Source organism: Haliotis asinina, chromosome 3 (genome assembly GCF_037392515.1).
Source record: "Haliotis asinina isolate JCU_RB_2024 chromosome 3, JCU_Hal_asi_v2, whole genome shotgun sequence".
Lineage (NCBI taxonomy): Eukaryota > Metazoa > Mollusca > Gastropoda > Lepetellida > Haliotidae > Haliotis > Haliotis asinina.
Genome location: NC_090282.1, coordinates 34232120 through 34258430, shown reverse-complemented (window position 1 = coordinate 34258430; position 26311 = coordinate 34232120). Strand labels below are relative to the sequence as shown.

At 40.3% G+C, this 26311-nt stretch overlaps 1 protein-coding gene across 1 annotated transcript; it reads left to right on the top strand.

Moving 5' to 3' along the window:
* Window positions 1-2098: 2098 nt before the first annotated feature.
* LOC137276766 (elongin-A-like) lies at window positions 2099-19886 on the top strand. Its single transcript, XM_067808407.1, has 12 exons — window positions 2099-2214; window positions 3491-3547; window positions 4171-4471; window positions 5727-7888; window positions 10688-10781; window positions 11336-11413; window positions 15248-15301; window positions 15554-15651; window positions 16239-16340; window positions 18041-18122; window positions 18455-18634; window positions 19077-19886. The coding sequence occupies exons 1-12, from the start codon at window positions 2140-2142 to the stop codon at window positions 19139-19141; spliced, it is 3348 nt and encodes a 1115-aa protein (XP_067664508.1). The 5' UTR covers window positions 2099-2139; the 3' UTR covers window positions 19142-19886.
* The last annotated feature ends 6425 nt before the right edge of the window (window positions 19887-26311 follow it).

Below are 26311 nucleotides of genomic sequence, written 5' to 3'. Positions count from 1 at the left end.
TAAATAATTCAGATAGTTTGGATGCCGATTCAATAACGAATCACAGGAGTGTAACATGCAGATGTTAAAGCACGAACAAGGTTTATTCCCAGTCACCAAGGATATGTTATGTCTTGTCTACATACTCCACGAGTCAAGAGCCATTAGCCGTTTACTACAACATATTTCCTGTTTAAGCTAATTTCTTAAAACATTAGCTTTGGCTTGCCTCACTTTAAACAAATGTGTTAACACTGGGGAAAACGCCAATAAAACCCACAGTTTTACGTTACCGCTCACGTGCACTTGCTTTTTCAATCCAAAAATCATAATCCTTTAGAAAAATCTGAAAAGATTCGTCCACTGTTACATTTAACCATTTCCCTTAATTGTGTGTCATATCATTTTGATAATTCTTTTGCACTGGAGTGTGTCATCTTTCTCAGTTCATTTTAAACATGCCTATTTAGGAGACAAAATTAGTATCCTAAATATCCTAATACTTAAATGATTTCATTCCAAGTATATATTTCGAAACAGTATGTTGGCTATGATCGTTACCCTCAACTCTTCACCAGTCATCTAACGGATGTTCACACAGATGAATGGCTTACCAAAGATCTATCTGACGATTCCAGTCACAACTTCTACAGATGGGCGATCTTTTTCATTATCAAGTCATATATCTGAGATCTACAATGACTCAGGAGCGACAGAACAACGTCTTGTTATTGCAGACGGACAAGCACATTTCAGATGAACTGTCGTTGAATGACACTGCCAAGGAGTTCAAATTACAGCTACAAATGACAGAAGACAAAGCTACTTTAGATCATTTCCCCCAAACAACTTCCACTGTGAAAAGTAAATGATATATGATAACTGAACTCACACCTTTCATAGCTTCAGTCTCGTTCGCCAATGATAAGTTTGTGTCTTGACACCTTTTATCATTACCAATACGGCAAATATTGTTTATGGCGCCATGTGAAGGGTGACTATTACGACCTAGTATCTCATCCGAAAGTCTTACTGATCTTGACTAAAGGTTGACATATCTATGAACAAATTCAATGTGTTCAAAATATGAGTGAGTGAGTTAGTTTAGTTTTACGCAGCGCTCTGCAATATTACAGCTATATGGCGGCGGTCTGTGAATAATCGAGTCTGGACCAGACAATCCAGTGACCAACAACATGAGCATCGATCTGCGCACTTGGGAACCGATGACATGTGTCAACCAAGTCAGCGAGCCTGACCACCCGATCCCGTTAGTCGCCTCTTGCGACAAGCATAGTCGCCTTTTATGGCAAGCATGGGTTGCTGAAGGCCTATTCTACCCCGGACCTTTTAAAATATGAATGTGAAATAAACAAATAAACAAAATACGCCATATGATACAAGTGCATGATTACAAAGACAAGGTTTGAAACATGACAGTGAACGTTTGCATATTGAAAGTGATTGTTTGGTTAGCAATCCAATGGCACGAAGTTCCTTTCATTATATCTATATGGTAATGAGTTTTAGTCGACATCGTGGTGCATTTTTCATCTTGTTTGTTTGAAATTCACACTTAGCAATATACCAGTTATATGACAGCAGTAGGTAATCGAGTCAAGACAATCTAGTGATCAACAACATGAGCATCTAAAATACACAACTAAAGATACATTCACTTTGTTGATGAAGACATGTGTGAGTCGTCTTTGACGCGTTAAAGCCAATCGGTTTTAATTAACAAGGAGATGACACGTACTACACATCTATGCACCCTATTTTGTATCTGAAGTGTGGCTTATTTTACCTTAAGAAAACGTCGCAGTGCGACAATGAGGTTGCTGGCTTACACCGTTCGTGTTTAGAATGAAACCATCGAAACCATACTGTTCTGCTTATGGCATCCAGTCTAAATTCTCTTATACTAACATATAATCAGTTCATTAAATTCGTGAACGGCGAATTATTCTAATTATTTTATTACTATGCTGCATTCTAAAGGTAGGCCAGGTGATCTGTTGGCAGAACAATTGTCCTTTTAAGCACGATGATTCGAACATTGGCATTTCTCAATGTAGTAAGAGTAAATGAAGCTACCGTATATGGTTCAGGGACCGTTACCAGTGAATTAGAGTTATCTGCCCTTAGTAGACGTATGCAATGGCGGATCCCGAGACTTTACACAAACTGAAGAAATATAAAGCGTATCTTGAGTCACATCCATACGGGGATAAGGTAGCATAAACATATGTGGTCATCCCCTTCATGTACGGTGCAATAAATATGAACCGATTATATCTACGCTGAACGTGAATTAAAAATAAGTGCACTGAAATTTTCAGCGTCTACCAACTGATCGAGGCAAATCCAAGAAATCGAAACAAGTATTGCGAAAAGAAAATAGGCTATGGTTAAGTGAAGTTTTTGTTTGTGCTAATGTAAATAATGGGGAATTCAGATGTTCCCGAAGTCTAAATAGGAAGTATGGTGATGCAGGCAAATTACAAGCAACTGAAAAATAATTATTGGTGATGCTCGTGTTCTTTTACACTTGGGACTGAAAAGAAAACAATTGAAATACCCAGATTTATCGTCAGAGTAATACAATTGTGAGCCATTTGAAACATAATGCAAAGATCGTGAAACTTAAGTAAAAATAGATCAACAAGTCATTCACCTGATAGTTTCTATGCTTACACAAGCTATGTCTTCCTATTTCGGTTGTCAGGGTCTCAAAAAAATTATGAAAACAAGTAAGTGCAATGAGAATCTTGAAATGAAAATAACTGTGAGACAGCATATAATTCTGAACCAGCTTCCAAGAATAAAAATGAATAAATTCATTAATTCAGGGTGCAGTTCGACAAAGGGATGTTGGTGCTTAGACAGTTGTGAACAGATATACTATAGGAGCAATGCAATTAATATTCCAACACAGTTCTAGCATATAATGATATTGAGATTATATATATCCCATATAGCTATCCTGCTGACAGCACACAATCAGATCATTATTACCCTGGATAACCCAAGCAAGCATTAGGCTCTAGGAGGTTAATAGCCTCACTGGGTATATGGGACGTGTACTGATGCACTATGGTTATTATGATTCATTTTGCAACACAGTGCTGGTATATGACACATATACTTAATCATAGGTGCAATATGGTTCAGTCATATCCCAACATAGTGCTGGTATCTCATACATTGACACATTTGCTCTATGTAGGCGAATCTCAACCTTGAATAATATACTGTTTAAAAGGCTCTTGCAGATGCTAGGGAATCTGAAAGTTCTAGAGCAAAAGTTGTTGTTGAACGGTTTCTGTGACTATTCACATCTTTTTATACCACTGTAAAAGATGTATTGTAGTTCTATGTTGATACTTATTGTATTACATTGTACATTTTGTATTTTGATACAATACTGTATATCCTGCTATGAACACAACGCTTTCAAATGAAACCTCTTTCTCTATTCCATCAGCTGAAAACATTTTCTCTCATTTAGGTGCTGCTGGTTCTCAACAAACTGTCTGTCCTCCCAGTTTCCATATCAGTGTTACAGGTCAGTCAAAGGAAGTGTATACATACAGTATGACTTGTGTGGTTGTGCTGTGTGCCATGCATTGTGATGTGGAACTAGACTGGCATACTTATGATTACACAATGCCATTTTAGAAAGTGGTCAAGTGCAACATGTCACATTTAGGATTTCACTTTCTTAGTAAAGTACAAATTCTAGTACTTTTTTGGTTGAGTCCCATCCAGGATTCGAAATTCGAACCCGCACCCTCAGAGTCAGGCACCCAAAGTCAGCCACCTTGCCCACTCGGCCACCGCGACCTTAGATCGGTATAATGTAAAATCTAAGGTCATGAAGACTCATAATCAGATAATTTGGAAGTTACATATTTGTTGTGGAAGAGGTGTTAGTGAGTTTGATCATAAAGCTTCCATGAATAATTTGCTGATGAGTAATGCACACATGGATTTTACCCACTGATCATTCACATGCCTGTAAGGTATGTGCTTGCATTTGTTTACTCCAAATCATGAAGTTGTTTACTTTACTTCAAAGACGTATCAAACTGCATTACCTTGTCATTTGTTTATCGACCTCTCATTACTAAAGGCATTGTAGTTGTGCCTTGAATTTACTTTCTGTATGAAAGAAATTCTCCTTCACAGGAAACTGGATTGGGCAAGCTAGTAAATGGTTTCCGCAAGAGAGACACTGAAATAGGTGTCAGAGCTAGAGAGCTTGTTGCGAGATGGAAGAATCAAGTTGCTACCGAAGCCAGCTCCTCAAAGAAGAAAGGTTCCTCAAGGCGGTCACCCTCTCCACCTCCTTCCCCGTCACCCCCACCCTCCCCATCACCCTCACCTTCCCCTGAACGTTCACCCTCCCCGTCTCCTGAACGGTCACGGTCTGCATCTCCAGAACCATCACGGTCCCCATCTCCTGAACGAGAACGAGACCATGTCTCAGGTAGGTATACTTATACGGCAAGTAATCCGTCCAAGCCATTACTCGCCTGTCAGTATTTCAGGTTAACTTTTTATATTTGGCATTTCCCTTTTAAAGAATTCAACTGAAAGTGTGAGGCAGCTGAGGTAGGAAATTTGTTTTTAAGGGAGCTTTACAATCTGTACCAATTCATACATAAATTCAGGTAAGATTGAATCTTTTGCTATTATGTCATGAAAATATTGAAAGTTTTAAATAGTTGTGTAAGTGCTATCTAATGGAAGGCTGTATCTAATGAAAAGTACTTGTTGCCACTTCAGGTCACTGGAAGGTAAACAGGGCATTTGAAGAATAAATTTGATTCAGTTATCCATCATAATGTCAGTTGTTCATAAATGGTTTAGCATTAAATTTCTTTGGCATGATGGTATAATGAGATATATGATATATTTGGGCAGGACACAGATACATTGTTAAACGTCTCTGGCATGAAGGTATAGTAAAACATATAGATTACTATTTGTGATGTTTTGCTGTTGTTTAAATATTAAAAGCGTAAGTCAATGTCAGTGTCAGTGTCAGTGGGGCGTGGTGGGCGAGCTGGCTAAAGTGCCAGGCTAGTGATCCAAAGAGGTTGAGGTGTTGGTATCAAGCAGCAACCTGTGACTTGGTTTAAAAACCTTGGAGTCAACTTTGTGTGCAGACTTTTTCAGTGTTGTCACAACCCCTAGTGTACAGTACACAAACCTGTGCACCTAAAAGAACCCACAAAGCCATTGGTATATGACCAGATGGTGGCCACATGAACACCTACCTGTGGGTACAGCAATGTGCAGTAAACTTGGACAAAGTGCTGTGACCATGTGTCACAATCTACCCAGCTGTAAATTGGATACCTTGTAAGGATGAGAGGGCTACAATGAACTTGGTACGCCTAGTGGCAGCAAGAGTTGTATACTCCCCAGAGAGTTGAGATTGATAATACAATGTTACATAGAGATTGACATCCAATGATCGAGGGAAACAAATGTCAGCACCTTGAGCAAGCACTAGTTGCATGGATATGTGTGCTGTATAAATATCCTATAATTGTGTTGTTACTGATCATACTGTCAACCAATGTCCGTAGATCTTCACACACAACCCCAGATAAATCACTTATTCCAGAATATTCCCACAGACTGGGGTTAAGGATCTGAAGATTACCCACAGAACACTGAGATAGGTTGTACTAATTTGTTATAGTTTGAGTTTGACCAAGTTTTCCAATTTCCAGGGGAAGAATCAGACAGGAGGTATTCATCAGAAGGGGGACAGTCTGACAGTGAAGCAGAAGAGGAGGAATATGAGGAACCACCCCGCCGACCTAAAAACATGTTCATTGACAGTGATGACCATACCTCTGACAGTGAGGAGGAGGATGAGGAGGATGAGGCGGAGCCTGATGATGATGCGAGGTCAGATGAAAGTTCTCCAGAGAGAGGGATGCGTGGTTACAATGAGAGCCCGGACAGAAAAGGACATGGCCATAGTCCTCATAGAGGGAGACACCATTATCAGGGCAGTTCTGATAGTGGCAGTGAGGGCCATCAAGAGAGTCCAGACAGGAGGCATGGTTATCAGGATAGTTCAGAAAGAAAGAGACATGGTTATCAAGATAAATCTGATAGGAGCAGACATGGTTATCAAGATAAATCAGATAGGAGCAGACATGGTTATCAAGATAAATCAGATAGGAGCAGACATGGTTATCAAGATAAATCAGATAGGAGCAGACATGGTTATCAAGATAGTTCAGATAAGAAGAGACATAGTTATCAAGATAGTGCAGATAGGAAGAAACATGGTTATCAAGATAATTCAGACATGGGGAGTCATGCATTATACCAAGAGTCAAAGAAGCAGAAATATAGGGAAAGTCCACAGTTGTCCCCAAAAAGGGATCATAGACACAAACATATAGAAAGTCCAGAACATTCCTCAAAGCTGGATATCAAACACAAACATAGAGAAAGTCCACAACATTCCTCAAAGACTGAAATCAAACACAAATATAGAGAAAGTTCACAACATTCCTCAAAGAGTGAAATCAAACACAAACATAGAGAAAGTCCACAACATTCCTCAAAGTGTGAGATCAAACACAAGCATAGAGAAAGCCCACAATATTCCCCAAAGATGGATATCAAACACAAAGAAAGAGACAGTACTGAAGTGTCAACATGTAAGGAAGACCGGCACAAAACGAAGAAAGATGAACTCAAGAAGTACACAGAACGTGCCTCATCAGCTAGATCTAACCATTCTGGTAAGGAGAAAAGTCACTCCAGTTCCAACAGACTGGAGTCTCCTAAGCCACAAGAAAGACACAGAGTTGAGAAGTCTAGTCATGATAGATCAAAGCTCAATGATCATCAGTCATCCAAACACAGAGACAATGGTAGCAGTTCTGTGGGTGGTAACGGGAAGCCAAGGCATAGTGATCATAAAGAACGGGAAATAAAAGATCACAGAAAAGAACAAAAAAGTGATGTTGACAAATACAGGAGAGATAAAGACTCCAAATCGAGTTCCTCACATTCCCATTCTAAATCTGGCAGTGCCAAACCTTCCAAGGATGACATGTACTCCTCTACCAGTTTGTTTAGTCCAGAAAAGGATGAAAAGATGCTGCCTAAAAAGAAAGCCAAACCTGTATCAGGTCATGGCGAGTCAGTTTTTGATTTATTTAGTGTTGACAAATCTGAAAAAGTTAAAACAGTTTCAAGTAAACCAAAGCCTAAACCAGTGGATCCTACCGGTGCTTTTTCCAAACCTTCATTGCCTAAACCAGAGAGAACACATTCTCCCAAGCCGTCTCACTCATCCAAATCTCATTCTAATGCTGTGCCTGGTAAACATGAAAAGTATTCAAGCTCAGGGAATAGTCATGTGAAGTCAGAACATAGGGGTGATAGACATTCTTCCGATGTGCCTAAGAAGGATAAACATAGGGAGGAGAGAAGAGAAGTGAAGGATCTGAAGGACAAGTCTAAGCATGATACACATGGGTCCAAAGACCGACCATCTAAGGGCAGTATTAGTGACTCTCATCCCAAGTGTAGCAGCAGAGATAGTCATTCAGGGAGTAGTGGTGCTGTTCAGAATAGTGGGAAGGATAGTGGGAGGGAAGGTAGCGACAAGAAGAAGAAGGTAGAAAAAAGGAAACATGTGAATTTAGATGATGACAATATGTCATTTGATGATTTTTTGAACTGTGATACTTCAATGGCACCAAAACGACCCAAAACTATGGCAGCACCGGTTGAAAGGAAAATGAATTATGACAAATTTAAAGTGAAGAAGAAGACAGAGGTGAAACCAGAGAGGGAAGACAGTCCAATCCTGAAACCTGAAGCAGGAACATCAGGCTTTGGGGTTCCTCCAGCACCAAAGAATGTAAGTATTGCTTATAACTGGGAGCAGGTGGGTGGCATAAAGGTTTATCTTGATAATACACTTATGTGAATCCAGTACTGTATGTTTGTGACACCTGTGAAGAAAGGCAACTATTGTTGTAAGAGGCAACCAGTGGGATCGGATGGTCAGACTCGCTGACTTGATTGACATGTTGTCGGTTCCCAGTTGCGCTGATTAATGTTCATGCTGTTGATCTCTGGATTGTCTGGTCCTGATTCGGTTATTTACAGAGCACCACCATAGCTGGAATATTGCGGAGTGTGACGTAAAACTAAACTCACTCACATGTTTGTGAGTGAGTGAGTATGGTTTTTGACCACATGCAGCAATATTCAGCAATATCATGGCTGGGGTCACCAGAAATGGACTTCACACTTTGTACCCATGTGAGGAATCGAACTGAAGCCTTTGGCGTGACGAGCTAACGCTTTAACTACTAAGCTACCCCACTGCCCCCACATGCTTGTTACTTGAGTTGATGATATTAAGGACTTTGTGGTTGTGTGCCATGACTTGGTTGTTTGTGTGACGTAGTACCTTGACAGCTTGAGTTGTGAGTCCTGCTATTTTACCTTGCCTTGACTCTGATATACTGATGGTAAAATTTGAGGCAACACCTGCTTGAACATGATGAAAATGAAACCATTCAAATGAATACAATTGAATGAATGACAGTTTTCATTTCACCAGTTCAGAAAACGAAAACAATATGCATGTGCATTACATATTTTGCAGGTATGCAGGTGAAATGCATGCATGTTCACATTTACCAATACACTGTTTAGAGGGGTCTAGGCTAACTGTCCCCCAGACAAGTGCCCCCCGGACAACTGCCCCCCGCCAACTGCCCCCTGGCTATCTGCCCCCCATCCATTGTGCCCCCTGGACAACTGCCCCCTAGGCTAATTGCCCCCTGGGACAAGTGCCCCCCCATAATAACAACACACCAACTAATACTTGTAATTGATAGCCCTATATACATGAGGCTAAGATTAAAGTTAAAGACGGGGAAGTAGTTGGTCGTCTGCATGATCACACACATGTACCAGACTTGAGAGAACCCTTCCTTCTGTATGACAATGGTGCTGAGCAAGATCGTCTCTTATTATTTTCCACTGCCAGAAATCTATACCTCCTCGAAACGTTGTCATCTACATGGTTAAGTGATGGTACATTCCAGGTTGTTCCCGAACTTTTTTATCAACTGTACTCAATACAACCTACCGTGACAGTGCCAACAGACTTGCACGTGTTGTTGAGGTATATGACTCCATGCACATTTTTGAATTTTTAAGAGCCATATCCCACAATCTGTCCTTTTAAATGAATTGATTCTCGTATTGAATCTAATTAGTGCTATAAACAAAAATAGCATCATAACATTTAGTTTGTGCGTTTTGTTATGAAGGGGGCTGGGGTGGGGGGGCTATTAACCCGGGGGGCAGCTGTCCGGGGGGCACAATGGATGGGGGTGCAGTTGTCCAGGGGGCAGTTGTCCCTGGGGCAGTTAGCCTGATACCCAGTTGTGCTGTGTGAGTTGATGATTCAGTAATGTGGCTCACAACCAGTTATCTGAGGCACAGGCCCTCATGTCATTGTGAGGATTAAAGATATTTTTTTTTAAAAAATATAAAAATTTTGAGATGACCTACAGCTTGAAATGATTCACAGTACAATACATCTAGACAAGGCTGGACACTTTGGTGTGTTCCACCTGACTGCTTTGTCGATCACTATGCTACCATCTCATGCAATCAAGTAAAACTTCCATCAAAACATAATCATGAGTGATTGGCCGATCGATCACCACTCGTGACACCTACCAGTTCTTTATTGTTATTTCTACAAGTTGTTTGAAAGCCGATTTTGACCCTCAACTAAACGATCTTGACACATATAGCGGATGATAGCAAGCATCAACCAATGAGAGGGCTTGCTTTGACACGCCCCCTTTGTGCAGCCTTACTGTCGTTGCTATTGTCCGCCATTTGTGTAAAGATTGTTTAAAGATTGTATTGCTGAGTGCGGCGCAAAACTAAGCTCACTCACTAGTTGAGGGTAAAGAGGGTAAGAGGTGACTAACAGGATCAGATGGTCAGGCTTGCTGACTTGGTTGACACATCCGTGGTACCCTTTTGCGTAGATCTTGCTTATGCTGTTGATCACTGGATTGTCTGGCCCAGACTTGATTATTTACTGACCACCAACATGTAGTTTGAATATTGCTGAGTGAGGTGTAAAATTGAACTCACTCTCTCACTTTAATATTTATGAGTGAGACACTAGCTACAATGCAGTGTTTACCACATCATTAATGGCCATATTTTTGGTAATGAGAAGGAATTAGTTGTCTATATATGTAAGTAGTCAAAGATGGAAAATATCTGTGATTAACAAAAATGAATGAAAATTACGAAATATGTTTTGCATATGATCTGGATTCTACATTTAATTATGCAAAAGGTTGTTCGTTCTCAGGTCATCAATTTGAGGCTTCCTTTTTTTCCATATATAGAATTAGTAAGTACATCCTTGGATGTCTGTTTTGGAATCCTGATAATTCTAAGTGTGAAGACATTACAAGTTTGCAAGTCATACTGTTTTGTTATCATTTGTGGAAAGACAAGTTCAGGATATTGAAAAATATAAATAACTGTTGCCTTTAGAATATGATCAGTTGTTAGGAATATGTAATGGGATAATGTGAATGTGAGTATGATAACATGGACATGATGAGGATCTGGTCGTTATCATGGTGATGTACGTGGTTGTGTCCAGGTGAAGATCACAGAGCAGGATATCCTGGGTTACCTCCCTGAGACTCATGCTCACTACAGGCCCTGGAGGTTCAACGAGGTGGAGAAGAAGCAAGGTGAGGGGCTGTCCAACATGCCTGTTATTCAGTTGTATATTCTCTCCTGCTTCCTGCCGTTTGATAACTCCATTCCATATCATGACCATCTTCTTGGGGTAGTGGATAGACTGTTTGCTCAGAGAGCAGCAGGCCATAGCTCTATCTCCTGACAGTATCAGACCAAAAGATGCTAAGAGATGTTACCTGGGCTGGCCAGGACTGAGTGTGTTTTCTCTCAGTGGTATATACATGTTATTTTCACAGTTTGATGGTAAATTGGTATCTTGCACAAGAACAAATAAAAATCACACTCACTCTCTCAAGCTTGCATGTTTTTTATAAGTTCAAAGCTCTTCAATGCAGTGATAACCTTTATTTCCCCTAATTTCACCAGTATTCTATTGTGATAAATATATGAAATCTCTGTAGCCATACACTATCTTTCTCTTGAAATATTAAGTCAGTATGTTTCACCTTTACAGCAGACACTCATAGCTTAGCTTTAGGTTGTATCTTGAACAGGTAAAGCTTCTCAAACAATATTTAGTGATATGTGTGTTTCATGTTTTCAGTGCACGACCCAGCAAAGATAGGCTTTAAGTCCAATACTCGTACACAAGTGTACTCGGGCAGAAAACACACCACTACAAGTAAGGCAATATTTAATTATGTGACGTGATATGTTTGCCAGTTAATCATACCTACAGGTGCTTCACATGCTCTGAATCATCGGATGTTATGTTGCATTTGTGACACCATTCCAATGTATGCTTGCTCCAATACTTTTCAGGAATGAAGCGATGTGTACCAGTTTAAAGACTTCATGATTTTGTCATTTTGATGTTTACTTTTGTTAACAGAAATATTCCCATTACTTTGTAGGTAATTTAATTAGGGCAATATCCTCCTAACTCTTCATTTCTCATGAAAATGTGCCTCAGTTCCTCTGGGGCCTCATCTCCATTATTTGTAAGGAATGGAGAGTTACCCAGACATTACCCTATACACACTGATTTTCAACTTATGACAGACATTACCACAAGATCTGATGATTGCTTATAGTTCTAAGCTCAGAAGTTCATTCAGGAGTTTACAGTTTGAACCAATGTTACACTTTTTCACAAGCTCTCACACTCTTTTGTGCTAAATGCAAGTGTTTTGATGCTGAATGCAAGTATTTTCAATATTTAATGTAGTGATCTTGAAGAATAACAGCCAGCTGAAGGGAAAGAAATCTCTATTTCTTAAACTTATCCTATCTCACAGTATGGATTTCTATCTCTTGACTCGACACTTAGTGGAATGATGTAAACTTTTTCTCTCTATGCCTCTCTTGCCCATCCGCCCAAGCACTCCATATTACCCTCATTATACGACATCTTCCCAACTCTCAGGTTAAGCTTGAGACACCAACTGCCCGCGTGGCTATCTCTATGAATTATCATTCTATGTCTTGTTGCACACGAGTGTGGATGTGTCTGTTTATTCTCTCAAAGTGGAAAGGTTGATCAGAAGAAAAGGAAGAAATGTACTTGTTGTAACAAGGTTTTATCAGCTAATGATCCTCATTTGCTGTACGATGGGATATCAAAAAGTTTTGAGCCTTGCATATTTATACTTAACAAATAGTAATGGGCAGGGCACCTTGCGTATATTAGTGTCCTAGCTACATATTCCCGGTAGGATCACATAGATGGATGCATTTCTTCAATGGCAGTGCCTTGTAGAAGAGATATACCCCTTAGTGAATGTGAAAAATGGACAAGGTTGAATATAGAGCAGTAATAAGGTTTCTTGTCCTGGAGGGCAACACGGCTAAGCAGGTTGAAGAGTGACTCACTGCTGTTTACAAGGAGTCTTCCCCTTCTGCTGCAACTATGAAATGTTGGGTGAAAGAGTTTCAGTGAGGAAGAGAGAGCTTCAAGTCTTTGAAGGGCATTTAGAAGTGAAATGCATAAGAATGAAGATTTTATGGATATCAACTTCTTTATATGAGAACACAACGTTTCGGAGTTAATGCTTACTCCTTCATCAGGTGGATGAAGGAGTAAGCATTAACTCCGAAATGTTGTGTTCTCATATAAAGAAGTTGATATCCATAAAATCTTCATTCTTAAGAGAGAGCTTAGATGATGACCCCCCTACAGGGCGACCCTCAACCAGTACCACCCAAGCAAACATTGACAAAGTGCATCAACTAGTGATGGGAAATCGTTGTATCACCCTGCACGGGTTAGAAGATGCAACCGGGCTCTCATATGGATTCATTCACAGCATACTCCATGACAATTTCCACATGTCCAAGGTGTGTGCAAGATGGGTCCCAAGGATGCTTTCTGATGACATGAAGCTTTCTCGGGTCAACATCAGTGGCGCATTGCTGGCTCGTTACCATGCCAACCCAGAAGATTTTCACTTTAGAATTGTAACCTGTGATGAAACCAGGCTTCATCATTATGACCCTGAGAGCAAACAGGAGTCAGTGGAATGGAAACATGTCACCTCTCCAAGGACAAAGAAGTTCAAATCGACCAGGTCCCCAAAGAAGGTTATGGCAACTATTTTGGGGGACAGTAAAGGTGTTATCCACATCGACTACTTGCCTCGTGGTACGACAGTGAATGGAGAGTACTATGCTAACCTTCTGAAGAAGGTACGCAAGTCCATTAAAGAGAAGTGGCAAGGAAAGATCTGGCAAGAGATTCTTCTTCACCAGGACAATGCGCCAGTCCACACCAGTCGAGCTGCAATGGAAAATGCGCACGAGTGCGGGTACAAAATTTTCCCTCACCCTCCCTGTTCACCAGACCTAGCCCCTAGCGACTTCCACCTCTTTCATCGACTGAAAATACACATCCGGGGCCTGAAATTTCAGGATGATGATGAGCTTATCACTGCTGTGGAGTTCTTCAGATAAGGAATCAGCAATTGGCAAACCAGATTGGAGAAGTGTGTGAAGTTGGAAGGGGACTATGTTAAAAAATTAAGCAGTTTGAATTCCAAAATCTTGCTTTTTCAAGCCGAGGCTGAAAACTTTTTGATATCCCCTCGTATGTGGATTGTGTTGGTCAATGCAAGTAGTGGGATTCTTGGTGTGGGAAATGTAAACATCTCACCTTTGAGGAGTTTGGCGACTATACCAAGGCTTGTTTCTGTTGGTGTTTGCTGATCGGGCTCATCTCGCTGCGCTGCTTGAAGGACTGTTATGGAGTTATGCTTGTGGTGGTCAAAGACAATCTTTGTTTCCCACTACCTGTGTGACCTCTCAGTCAAGGACATTCAAGGCCTGCACCAGTTTGGTTCTCTTTTCCTTGCACAGCAGCTATCAATGGTTCAACAATGCAGATGGGAAATGGTTCCTCACAGTTATTTATTTCCTTGTAATTTCTAGAATATAAGTCTGAACTGTTTGTTTGCCTTATGCGCTGCCTTGTCCCGCCTCTGGTTGTTGTTTGTAGGGGTCTGCTCGAAGCAGGGATTGGCTCGATATTGTCTATGACTTTAATTTATGGAGTACCTTGAAAATCATGTCAAAGTGGCACCTTTCTCGATGAGCTACATCCCTCTTCGGAGGTTGCAGCTGAACACCAGACTGCTTGGGAGCACCCATCTCCCTGGGAGTCGTTGTACTTAGTAAGTCAAGGAGTTCTGGAGAACTCGTCACAAGCGAGGTCTGTGCTTCTGTAACAGGCCTCCCTTGTGCATCATTATCTACAGTTGTTTCCAGTCTGCACAGTTCTGCTGTTTGTACTGTCAAGACACAGTATCTGCATTCCTGCCATCCAGCCATGCAATAGGTGCATACCATGGGGTAATATGAGTTTAAAAAATTTAAAATTTGAATATGAATTGTATATTTATAATCTTATCTTAGCTAACATGATGGATTCCCACCCTTCCTCCCCATCATGCACATTTCAAGATGGATATTCTCAGTGGCTCCAAAATAGGAATGATGATTCGGAGATAGTCATGTGGGCAGTTGTTCCACTCAGTGTCAAATCAAGAGATAGAGGTGCATACCATGAGATAGGACAAGTATGTAAATGTACAATTTACATTAAAATTTTCAATTATCATAGGGTCCAATGGTCCTGAACTGTTCATAATGACACTATGGTGCTTCCACTATCAACCACTTGTAGCTTATCCCAACCTATCTTATTTACCACTTCTTCATGTGAGAGACCCTTGGAGATGTGGGTTATCATTGCTCTTCAGTAGCCCATGCTTGTTGTAAGAGTCGGCTGATGGGATAGGGTGGTCAGGTTTGCTAACTAGGTTGACATGTGTCATCCTATCCCACTTGTGTAGGTTGATGCTCATGCTGTTGATTAATGGATCATCTGGCCAAGGCTCAATTATTTACAGATTGACACCATATACCTGGAATATGACTCTGCCCTAAAACTAAACTCACTCACTTACTCCTCATGTGATAGATCAGCTGGTTCCACGACTGATGGCTTTTCCTTTCTTTTCAGCAATGAAGCCTCTCTTTGACATCTGTATGCAAGTTCTTATAGACAACATTGACTGTAAGTATGATCAGGAGGGTGTTTGTGAAATGTTGATGGTTCTTTATGTGCTTTTAGTAAGGCAGTTATTAATGTGACATTGTATTTGAATGGCAGCTATTAGTCTCGGTGACATTGCTAAGAAACTTGATCAGATTATAATCTGTTGTTGCAGCTATTGACTGTGTAGGTGCTATCCATGCTAACATACTCTGTTGTTTCAGCTATTAACTACGAATGTTCTATTCCTGCTGACATACTCTGTTGTTTCAGCTATTGACTATGTGGGTGGTATCCCAGCTGACATCTTGATGCCAGTCCTGAAGAGATGCAGTGCTACACAACTGTATAATCTGGAGGATTGTAACCCTGTGAGTTTCATGCTATTGTTCATATCCTGAGGCTATTCTAGGGCAGAACAGGTAACTGGTTGTCAGCCAAAGTTGTTTTGAAGCCCAGATTTCTAGGATATCAAATTATAGTTCAAATATTGCTGAGTGTGAAAAAAAGACTATTCACTCACCTGTTTGGTTTTGTGATCTGCCTTTTGACAAAAAATATGATTGTAACAGTGACATGTGACACTGTTCTGACCATTGAAATGCACTTTTCTTAATGAAATTGTTTCTACCATTATTTATTCCTTTTCTTGTATTTCGCATATATTTATCAGTAGGTGGTAAAGAGAGTCATCTCTCATGAAATGATGTACAGTGTTTTAGTAAACAGGTCTGAGTTCATTGCCTGTTATTTGATTTATTTGTAATGGCCTTAAAACGTCCTTAATAGCCATTATTTAGGACCTGGAATATTGTTTTTAGAAGTATTTGTATTTCTGAAGGTGAAATGCTTCTTTGTTGATGGTGAATATCTTTTATGTTTGATGGTGAAAGATTTCATGGCTTGATAGTGAAGTATTTGGATGTTTGATCGTAAAGAACATGCATGATTGATTCAGCACTTCCTTGAGGACACAGATGAACTGTGGCACAGGCACTGTGAGAGAGAGTTCCGGAAGCAGGAGCCAGAGGAGATGGAGACCTGGCGGGAGATGTACTTGGTATGTGTCGTTGTAGAGGGATAATGTTACATGTTGATGTGTCAGGATCCTATGATACTGGAAGCACATACCAGGCAAAGGTCATTGGTTTATCAGCAAAATACGTATTATTCCCCGCAACGCGTTTTGCGGGGTGGGTGGGTATTAAAATCGCTAAGTGTGTCTGTGCACACATTCATCTTTTTGCCGGAGCAGAATTGTAAAACTGTTGACTATAACTTCACCAAACTTGGCGTATAGATATAGTGGTGTACTGGTTCCTTTTGTTGGTATTCTGAATAAAGTATTTTTGCGTTTCCATGGCAGCAAATTTAACTTCAACTGAAACTGGTAGTAGTGCTCTTTTCTGGAGCAGAACTGTAAAACCATTCACTATTTCTTCACCAAACTTGTTGCATAGCCTGGTCTTCTGGTGTACTGGTGCCTTTGGTAGTTTTGGTAGTTTGGGAAATCTGAATTAAATATTTTTTGGTGTTTCCCAGGCAACAACTTTGACTTAGACTGAAATTGGTAGTAGTGCTCTTTTCCACTAACTATTTTTTCATCAAACTTTGCATATAGTTTGGTCTAGTAGTGTACTGGTGCCTTTTGGAAATTTTTGAATTCTGAATATAGTGTTAACATGGCTACAGGTTTGAGTGAGACTGAAATTGATGGTAGTGCTCCTTTTAGGAGCAGAACATTTAAATCCTTTCATTGCTCTTCTCCCACTTTTATATATACTCACCAAAACGTTTGGCATAGTCATTTTCATGAATGATATTTTGCCACTGAAGACGATATTGATGACTTTGTCATCTTGTATTCATTTGCTATGTCATATGTTGGTGCAGATGTTTGATTGGGGCAGGTACATTTTGACTGCGATCAATTTTGCCATTTCTTAAGAAAAAAGCTCATTTTACATGACTTTTTTATTATCATAAAGTTTCATTTGAATCAATTGGTTGTATATGGAGTATCAATCTTGGCCTGTTTATGAGTCTTTTAAGATACGATTAATTTGAATGTCTGACTTGTGATGATGTTTTCAAAAAATATAAGACCATAGGGATTACCTCTGTTTGCAAACATGGGGGTCTTAGGGACCTGCAAATATTCGTTTTGGCGGTCCTTCAGTGCAGTGTTGGGGTCCTGTGAAGTAACAGTGTGGGGAATTGTACGTTATGATAGTTCCTTTAGAGCCTGGAATGAAGCATCAGTCATGTGGACTGAAGCATTTAATGCTGCATGCTCTGAAAAATACATCCCAACACTCAGCAAAGTCATTGATATTGTGCTTCCTTCATGATACAGTGTATTTTTTTCTGCATCCATTCTCTACGTTTGCGTGTCATGTTAAACCCCGGGCCATAACACATTTGTGCATCATGTAAAACCCTGGACCATATTTACATTGTATTTGTCCTCTAAGTCACTGCTTCTCTGTGAGTAGAACTGGCCACTTGATCAGCTGATTTATCATATACCCCAAATTGTCCCCAGACCTGTCAGAACTTGTGGTTCTATTACAGGACACTTTCATATTTATCTGTATACCTGTCACATGGGCTTCCATCCATTTCAGGATGTAGGGTTGCTCACAATCAGAATACACTCCATTCTTGCGGTATAATTTTAATAAAACTAACAGCTAAGGTGTTATGTCTTTAAACATCTGCAGCTGAATTGTGACCGAGTTCCTGTTGTTTTGCTTCCAGCGCCTGCTTGATGAGAGGGAAGCCAAGTATGAGAGACTGAAGGGACGCATGTCCAAAACTGTCAAGAACCTTGACACAACAGGTTGGTATTTCAAGGGAGGCAACTCTTTTATTTAGGTGTATAAATGTGTATAAAAGTACATACATTTATCAACATCTTGCGTTAAGTACTTGCTAACAAATCTCATGTGCTGCATGCTTCAGTTTTGCATCAACATTACACATTACACACTTGGCTATAAGAAGGTAAGGGTTACTTTTCTCAAGAAATAGTGTTTATATATGAGTGTCAAGTCCGGAGAATCCTACCTGCATGTTTTCACTATGTACATACTCATACAAATGAAGACAATAACCAGTGGATAGGTTGTGGATCAACCACTTCTACAAGACTGTTACATGTGTTTGTTCCAGCCAAGAAAGTGAAGCTGGCATATGTGGACAGCGTGGTGAAACCGCCCCGGGAGGTTAAGCGCATGCAGCAGAAGTATGGGACTGCTACCATCTCCAAGGCTCCAAACAAGGGCAATGTTGACATGGGCTGGTCCCGCTCTAAAGCCCCTGTGGCTGCTCGGCCCACACCCCCTCCAAAACGTGAGTCCTTAGAGTGTTTGTAGGATTCAAAAGGATAAGGACAGTTTATAATGCTGAATTAAAGTTAGGCTTTTAATGATCATCCACACATCCTGGCCTGGCCTCACCTCGCCTCGGGGTAGCACGGTGGTTAAAGCATCTGCCTGTCATGGAAATATCTGCATTTGTTCTGATCATTGGTAGAATGTGTGAGGCCCATATCTCGTGTGTCCAGCAGTTATAGGTTTTGCATTGCTGAATGGGTAAAACAATGCTAATTCCTTGAAACCTCTTCAATGTACTGAACATTTCATGGAGTTGTCTCTCTGTTACGATGGCACTCCACCGGATTCTAAAAGATGGATGTAATTTAAATAAAGAGCAACATAGACATAGAGTTACACAGAGTTGGGTGTTTAACTATTTAGCTGCCAGACATGTGATCAAGTTGTTGCTGTTTCAGCGATGAAGAGAGTGGCGCCAATGATGCAGAAGACAATGAAGATGATCAAGAAGCTGAACAGATAGTACAACTCTCACTCTGACTGGCACCAGATGCAGCTAGGTTCATAGCACTGTCAGATATTTTCCTGACAGATCCTGAAGTGGGAAGTCTGGACACCATACTGGACACTTGGTGCAATCTTCAATCTCCAATTCTGGTTGGAAAAATGAAGAAGTACAAGAATGGACACCTGAAGAAAAACTTATTGGCACAAGACTTACCTTAATGGACACCTGATGTGAAACTAATATTGACACCAAACTGGACACCCATGTTGACACCTGATGTGAAACTGATATTGACACTAGAATAGACACAAGACTTACCTTAATGGACACCTGATGTGAAACTAATATTGACACCAAACTGGACACCCATGTTGACACCTGATGTGAAACTGATATTGACACTAGAATAGACACCTTGTTTCAGACCTGATGTGAAACTGGTATTGACACCTAACTGGACACCTGGAATGACACCTGATATGAAACTGGTATTGACACTTAACCGAACACCTTGATTGACACCTGATGTGAAACTGGAATGATACCAGACTGGACACCTTGATTGATACTTGATGTGAAACTGGTATTGACACCCAGCTAGACACCTGGATTGACACCTGATGTGAAACTGGTATTGACACCAGACTTGACACCTGACATGAAACTTGCATTTACACCTAACTGGAAACCTGAAGGGAAGTTATACCAAATATCAGATATGACACCTTGGTGGAGACCTGATTATATGTTGTTATACTGGTACATCAATACCTTAGGGAAATCAGATATATTGATACTTGACTGTACACTCTGATGGCCACCTGATTATATGTTGTTATACTGGTACATCAATACCTTAGGGAAATCAGATATATTGATACTTGACTGTACACTCTGATGGCCACCTGATTATATGTTGTTATACTGGTACATCAATACCTTAGGGAAATCAGATATATTGATACTTGACTGTACACTCTGATGGCCACCTGATTATATGTTAGTATCTCAGGAATATTGAATATCGATACCTATGTGTACACTTTGATGGACACCTGATTTTCGAGTGGTATTAACACACTCTGGACACTGTTCATTTTGTCAGTGCCTTACAGAAACTGGGTACTAATACCGAGCTGGACATCTAGAAAGACACTTGCTGGATATGTCAGTATTTTATGGCATGAGATACAAATACAGAGCAGAACATCATGACTGACACGTGTTTGGACAATTTGAACGAGATGTGACAAATAATTACCTTGAAACATGAATGTTTGCTGAGATTTATGTATAACTGCTGCAAACTTAATATTAAGATATCATTGACAAATGCCTATATTAAATGCCAGTGGAAAGACATTAATGAATTTGTAGATATTTTTTTGGGGAAAAAAGCGTCTTCCAACAATATCATCTATTGGATTATAAAATACCAGCTCATTCCCCCACCCTTAATATCTATGTCAAGTGTTCGGTCTCATAAACTTATCCTCATATCACAGGTACTGTGGCTATACAACAAATGTATGTGTTTGTCAGTGGTGATGGAAAGTCCTTTGTGCAAACAGGTAAACTGCAGTATGGTCGTCAGTGGTATCTGTAGTCAGTTGTAAGAGCAGTTATTCAGTATTTTCATCATGTTTCTCAGCCAGCCTAAACTCATTCCCAGGCAATCCCATACAAGATTCTACATTCCTAGGTGCATCGTAGTTTAGACTAGCCTTTTTGGTGAAGGAACTCACGCGAGAAGAGACATACATTTGCCAGAATTATGACTGTTTTGAGCAGGCATTAACAATGGCTGTATTGATTAATGTTGGATAGCAAAGCCGTTTCCACCATGCCTGTATTTTGTTATCATATAGTGGTGCTAAGACTGAGATTGTGATGATTATGAAATTGTATTTATTTCAATGACAAAATGAAATTATCTTCCTGAGCATGTCAATATCAAATATAACAACTAGCAAATTGATAGTATAATAATATTATGAAACTATAAATTTTGTCTCATAATTTGATCATACTTCTGATAATGAAAGCAACATGCAGTACTTGACCTACACAGTGACATAACAAGTGCTATGATCATTATGTTGTTGATAATAAGAATATAGTGAGTCAGATTCCCCACACTTATTTGGTTGCATAAATTATACTTTTGTCTTTTTCTGATCAGTGATTGTTTTGCATGGAGTATAGTAGTGTTTTGCATACTGTATTTTCTATATTCTGTGATTTGCTGGAACTGAGGTGGTTCGAATTTATGATGGCTGTTTACTTCATCCTTTGTACACAGGATATGAACTTATTCCAGTCATTCAAGAAGAGAAACCCTTCTGTTTGTGTTCATTGACTATTCCACCCTCAGCATTTAAGAAGATGTCTTTGGAATGGAAATATTTTTCTACAGTTTAATGACTTGTAGGGTTAGTAGTTCCATTATGCAAGTAACAACAATTACAATTCCAAAATCGATTTGGCCTGTATCAGCTAGGACAGATACTTCTCCAGTGCATGATATTCATGATTTATCTGAAATACCTCAGGGCTTAGTTGCACACCTTGATTCACTCCAGCTCTGTTGTTACTCCCAACCATGATTGCAGTTACCTCCCTTCTCATGCTGTCAGTGCAGGCAAATGCATTTGTTGTCACTGACATTTTTACAAATATTTATTGCATGTTTGGGAACTGGAATAATGTTATGCATATATACGTCTTACGTATTTGCTGTATGAACTCGTCATTAGTACTGTGTTTGTCACATTCTCTTAAATACCTTTCAGTCTGGAAATGTCTGCTGTCAGTCTAGATAAGGTATTTTGGACATGGACAAGCAGGTCATGGAAACTGAGTGCTCAAGGGGAATGACTGTTGTATGCGTTGAGGGAGGGCAAGTAAGTAGTAGAAAAACACCATGTGTCATGGAACACAGGATTAGTGCGTATGTAAATTGTTGAAAGCTTTTAAGAATGTACATATTTTTGAGATGTCTTCTCATTTCAATAAGTTTGCTGTGACCACAGACTGTATAAAATGAACTTGGTCTTTTACAATTGAGAAAGATACTTTCTGTATTTTCAAATCAGCCAAAGAAAACGTTTTTGCAGTAAATAATTAATGTTCTTTCTATCTTTGGTTTCATTTCCATCAATACAAACATAAAAACATATTGCCTTGTGCAGTACCTCCTGTATTGTACATCTGAGGCAGAGGCCTGCATCTGAGTGAATCATTTGGTAGCCAACATTTCAATATCAGTGGTATTGTCTCGCAATCCTTTGTGTACATTTGGCCAAATGGTGAAGTGATTGCCTTGATATTGGGGATTATTATCAGATTGGACTTGAAATAATCACCCGACTTTGAGCTGAAGGCATGACTCTATGTTGTTTGCAAGTGTTACATGACAAATTCTTGGAGAACTGAAAAAGCTTTACATTAGTTTTGGACACTTGAACTTTCGTTATTTTCAGCATTTTCAGTTTAATCAACTGAAAGAAAAAGGTGAAATAACATCACTTCTTGAATATACAATGAGAACACATGATCGCAGCTTGTGTTACCCTGTAGTTGTTGTCAGTTGTTCTGGTATATAATTCACAACCACTGTTGAGGGGTTTAATGTTTGTGGAGAGAAAGGTATCATTTTAGATGCAAGCAGGAGAGGACAAGAACAGACAGGTAAAATTGTCATCGAAAATACTGCTATTTGCCGGTAGTTGTAATGTTGCTGGGTGCAACATATGTCATATTTGGGATTTCACTTTCTTAGTCAAGTACAAATTCTAGTATTTTTGGTTGAGTCCAATCCGGGATTCGAACCCACACCCTTAGAGTCAGGCACCTAATCGCCAGCACTCAAAGTCAGCCGCCTAGCCCGCTCAGCCACCGCGACTTCCACAAAATGAAAGTCGGACAACTGGTAGCACTTTGTGTACCCCTCTGATAAGTGTAAATTGGCACGGCTCCCACGGCCGAAAGCTATGATTACACGATGCCATTTAGAGTGTGTGAGTGAGTGAGTTTAGTTTTACGCCGCTCTCAGCAATATTACAGCTATATAGCGATGGTCTATAAATAATCGAGTCTGGACTAGACAATCCAGTGATCAACAACATGAGCATCGATCTGCGCAATTGGGAGCCGATGACATGCTTCAACCAAGTCAGCGAGCCTAACCACCCGATCCCTCTTACGACAAGCTGGGTCGCCTTTTATGGCAAGCATGGGTTGCTGAATGCCTATTCTACCCCGGGACCTTCACGGGTCTCCATTTAGAAAGTGGTCAAATGCAACATATGTCATATTTGGGATTTCACTTTCTTAGATTAGGTGCCTGTCTCTGAGGGTGTGGGTTCGAATCCCGGATGGGACTCAACCAAAAAAGTACTAGAATTTGTACTTTACTAAGAAAGTGAAATCCCAAATATGACATATGTTCCATTTGACCGCTTTCTTAATGGCATCGTGTAATAACATTGCAGGGTGCCTGGTAAAACTAAACTCTCTCACTGACTCAACCAGTCATTGAAACTACAACGTGACTAGAGGCACGTAGATTTTGTAACAGATGAGGCAATGTATGAGTACTCAAACTATTTTCATGACAACTACTATGAGATGTTACTGTCTGTAGAGACCCGTGAAAGTCTTGGGCAGAACAGGCTTTCAGCAACCCATGCATGCCATAAAAGGCAACTGCGCTTGTCGTAAGAGATGACTAAAAGGATCGGGTGGTCAGGCTCGCTGACTTGGTTGACACATGTAATCGGTTCCCTGATCGACGGTTATGCTGTTCATCACTGGATTGTCTGGTCCAGACTTTATTATTTACAGACTGCCGCCATATAGTTGGAATGTTTCTGAGTGCGGTGTAAAACTAAACTCACTCACTCACTCCTCTTGTGATAGATTAGCTGTCTCCAAGCTATTTATGCTTTGCAGTCACACATACATGGCCAGAACCTTTTTCTGGGAAAAGTAATTATCAGTTTTGTATAGATGTTAGCAACTCACCATTGACAAAGTATTTATTGCTGTATGGAAATATGTCAAATCAGGGCTGTGTTATTTTTCTTTCCAGGCCTGGTTATTAACATAAATGAACACATCTATGGTGTTTTTTCAAATAAAAAAGGTGCATCCAAGTCTGTGGGTTCAATTACTAACTCCAGTGTAATTGCAGTGTCCTATGTACAGTGGAATATTCCTACCTGTTTGTGATGGTTTCTGTGAAACTAAATGGCTGACCTGTACAGTGTTTGTAATACATATGCAGATTGGTCTTAGGTTTGTTATTTATGAAAAATATTGCTGAGATTAGACTGGCGAAGTCTTAATGTGCTCGTGACATTCTTGTCCTTGTCGGTGTTTGAATGACGAAAAAACAGCATTTGCAGAGTGTCGGGGAAAGTTTTAATAAAAGATGTAACGAATTTATTATGAAGTTCGGTTTCATATTTTTTATTGTGTGGTCCCGTGCAGAGAACTCAGGTCACAAATGTTGAATGTTAAACAAAGTTAGATGTGATGAGTCCTTGCATAACGCATCTACTATTATTATGTTTTACGGATTTAAAATGGTATGTAACATATAGGGTTCGTATCATCCAGACGCAGTGAGGCTGGTAAGGTTCATCATCAACTCAGGGCCCATGCCCTGTCTGCCCGCAGCCCCGACGTAGAAGAGGACTTCTCACCAGGAAACGCTGTCTAGTCGAATCCACCCAAAAATGTTCAGAGAATATCCTGTCAGAAGGTACGTGCTCCTGGTGGACAACGCACACAGTCTCCTGATCTGCGCCAAGAGACCAGGGGATACCAAACCAAGGGCACCGAGAACAATGGGAACCGGACGACAGTATGCTTGGAATGCAAGCGAAACATTTCAAAGGCGAGGTCCGCAAATTTTGTATACTTTCCTTCAGTCTTGCCAATGACGTTGCTGTCAAAAGGGACAAGATCAGGATTGATGCCGGGAATCCTTCATCGACAGTGTATGGGCCTGTTTCAAAGACGTTTAAATGCATCCTGGACATGTTCAGAGTCATACCATGCAAGGACATTGGAGTCAAGGCCGTAAGCACGGTGAAGACGGTAGTGAAAGCAACGAGCCACACCAACATGTACTCGTATGTTGCTAGTGCGATGAAACAACCGCTGGCAAGGTGTTGGACAACCACTGTAAATTCATTTGAAACTCGACATTTCATTTTGAGATTTCGTTTAAGAATCACTTTTGGACGATTTCGAGTGGAAAGTGACTGGTCCTGGGCAGCAAAAGGAAAACCCTTAGTTTCACATTTTTGGATTACTGTTCCGTTCCACACACTACTCGTGAAGAGGTTGTGGTGATATCCCTCTGAAATAATTTTCTGTACAAGACGTTCTGCTCTCCGTGAATTATGTGATAAGAAGAGCAGTATGAGGTTTGTCAGGCACTGTATAGACGATTGTATATTGAGTATGCAAACATGTAATAAGGTGGACGTTTTTGGGATCAGTCAAATCTTCTGTTCGGGAAGGAGTATTGTGCAAACTTTGCAGAATCATGGAAGAGCATTACCCATGCCCTACCAGAAAACGGAAACAGTAAAGCAGTGTTGTTGGATACAAGAGCAGTTTCCAGTATCGGGTTCGAATGCCGTCAGGCCGCGGATCTGTACTAGATATAGACTTTCTAAAACCGCTTCTCAGGTAATCCAGTGAGATGTAAGAGACAAACGACCAAACTATTTTCACATACATTGCGTGATCGTAATCACCGACCTATGGAGCCATAAAGTATGGACAACAGCTGTTTCCAGAACATTTCATCGTCATGGGAGACCGTTTATCATGTTAACGATCCTTTGTTTCCTGTTGCCTGTATTTCTAAGCCTTTCAGGAAAGACTGGTTGTGAATTCAAGCAATCACACTCCTTGTGAAAATACTTTCGAATTTCACCAAAGTGGGAAACTGTTGTTAGCGCTGACTTCCATCAGTTGTTATCCCGCGTCTACCTCTCTCCAGCAGGGCAACTGCCATGCACGACGTGTTTGCGTAATGTCGCCAGAGATGTCCACACACACTCCGTCAATCCTCAGTGACGCAAGTTTGATAAATTATTGATAATTTATTATGTTTTTCACCGGCTCCTTAGTTGTACAAACGCCCCCCTCTTTATCAATAACCAC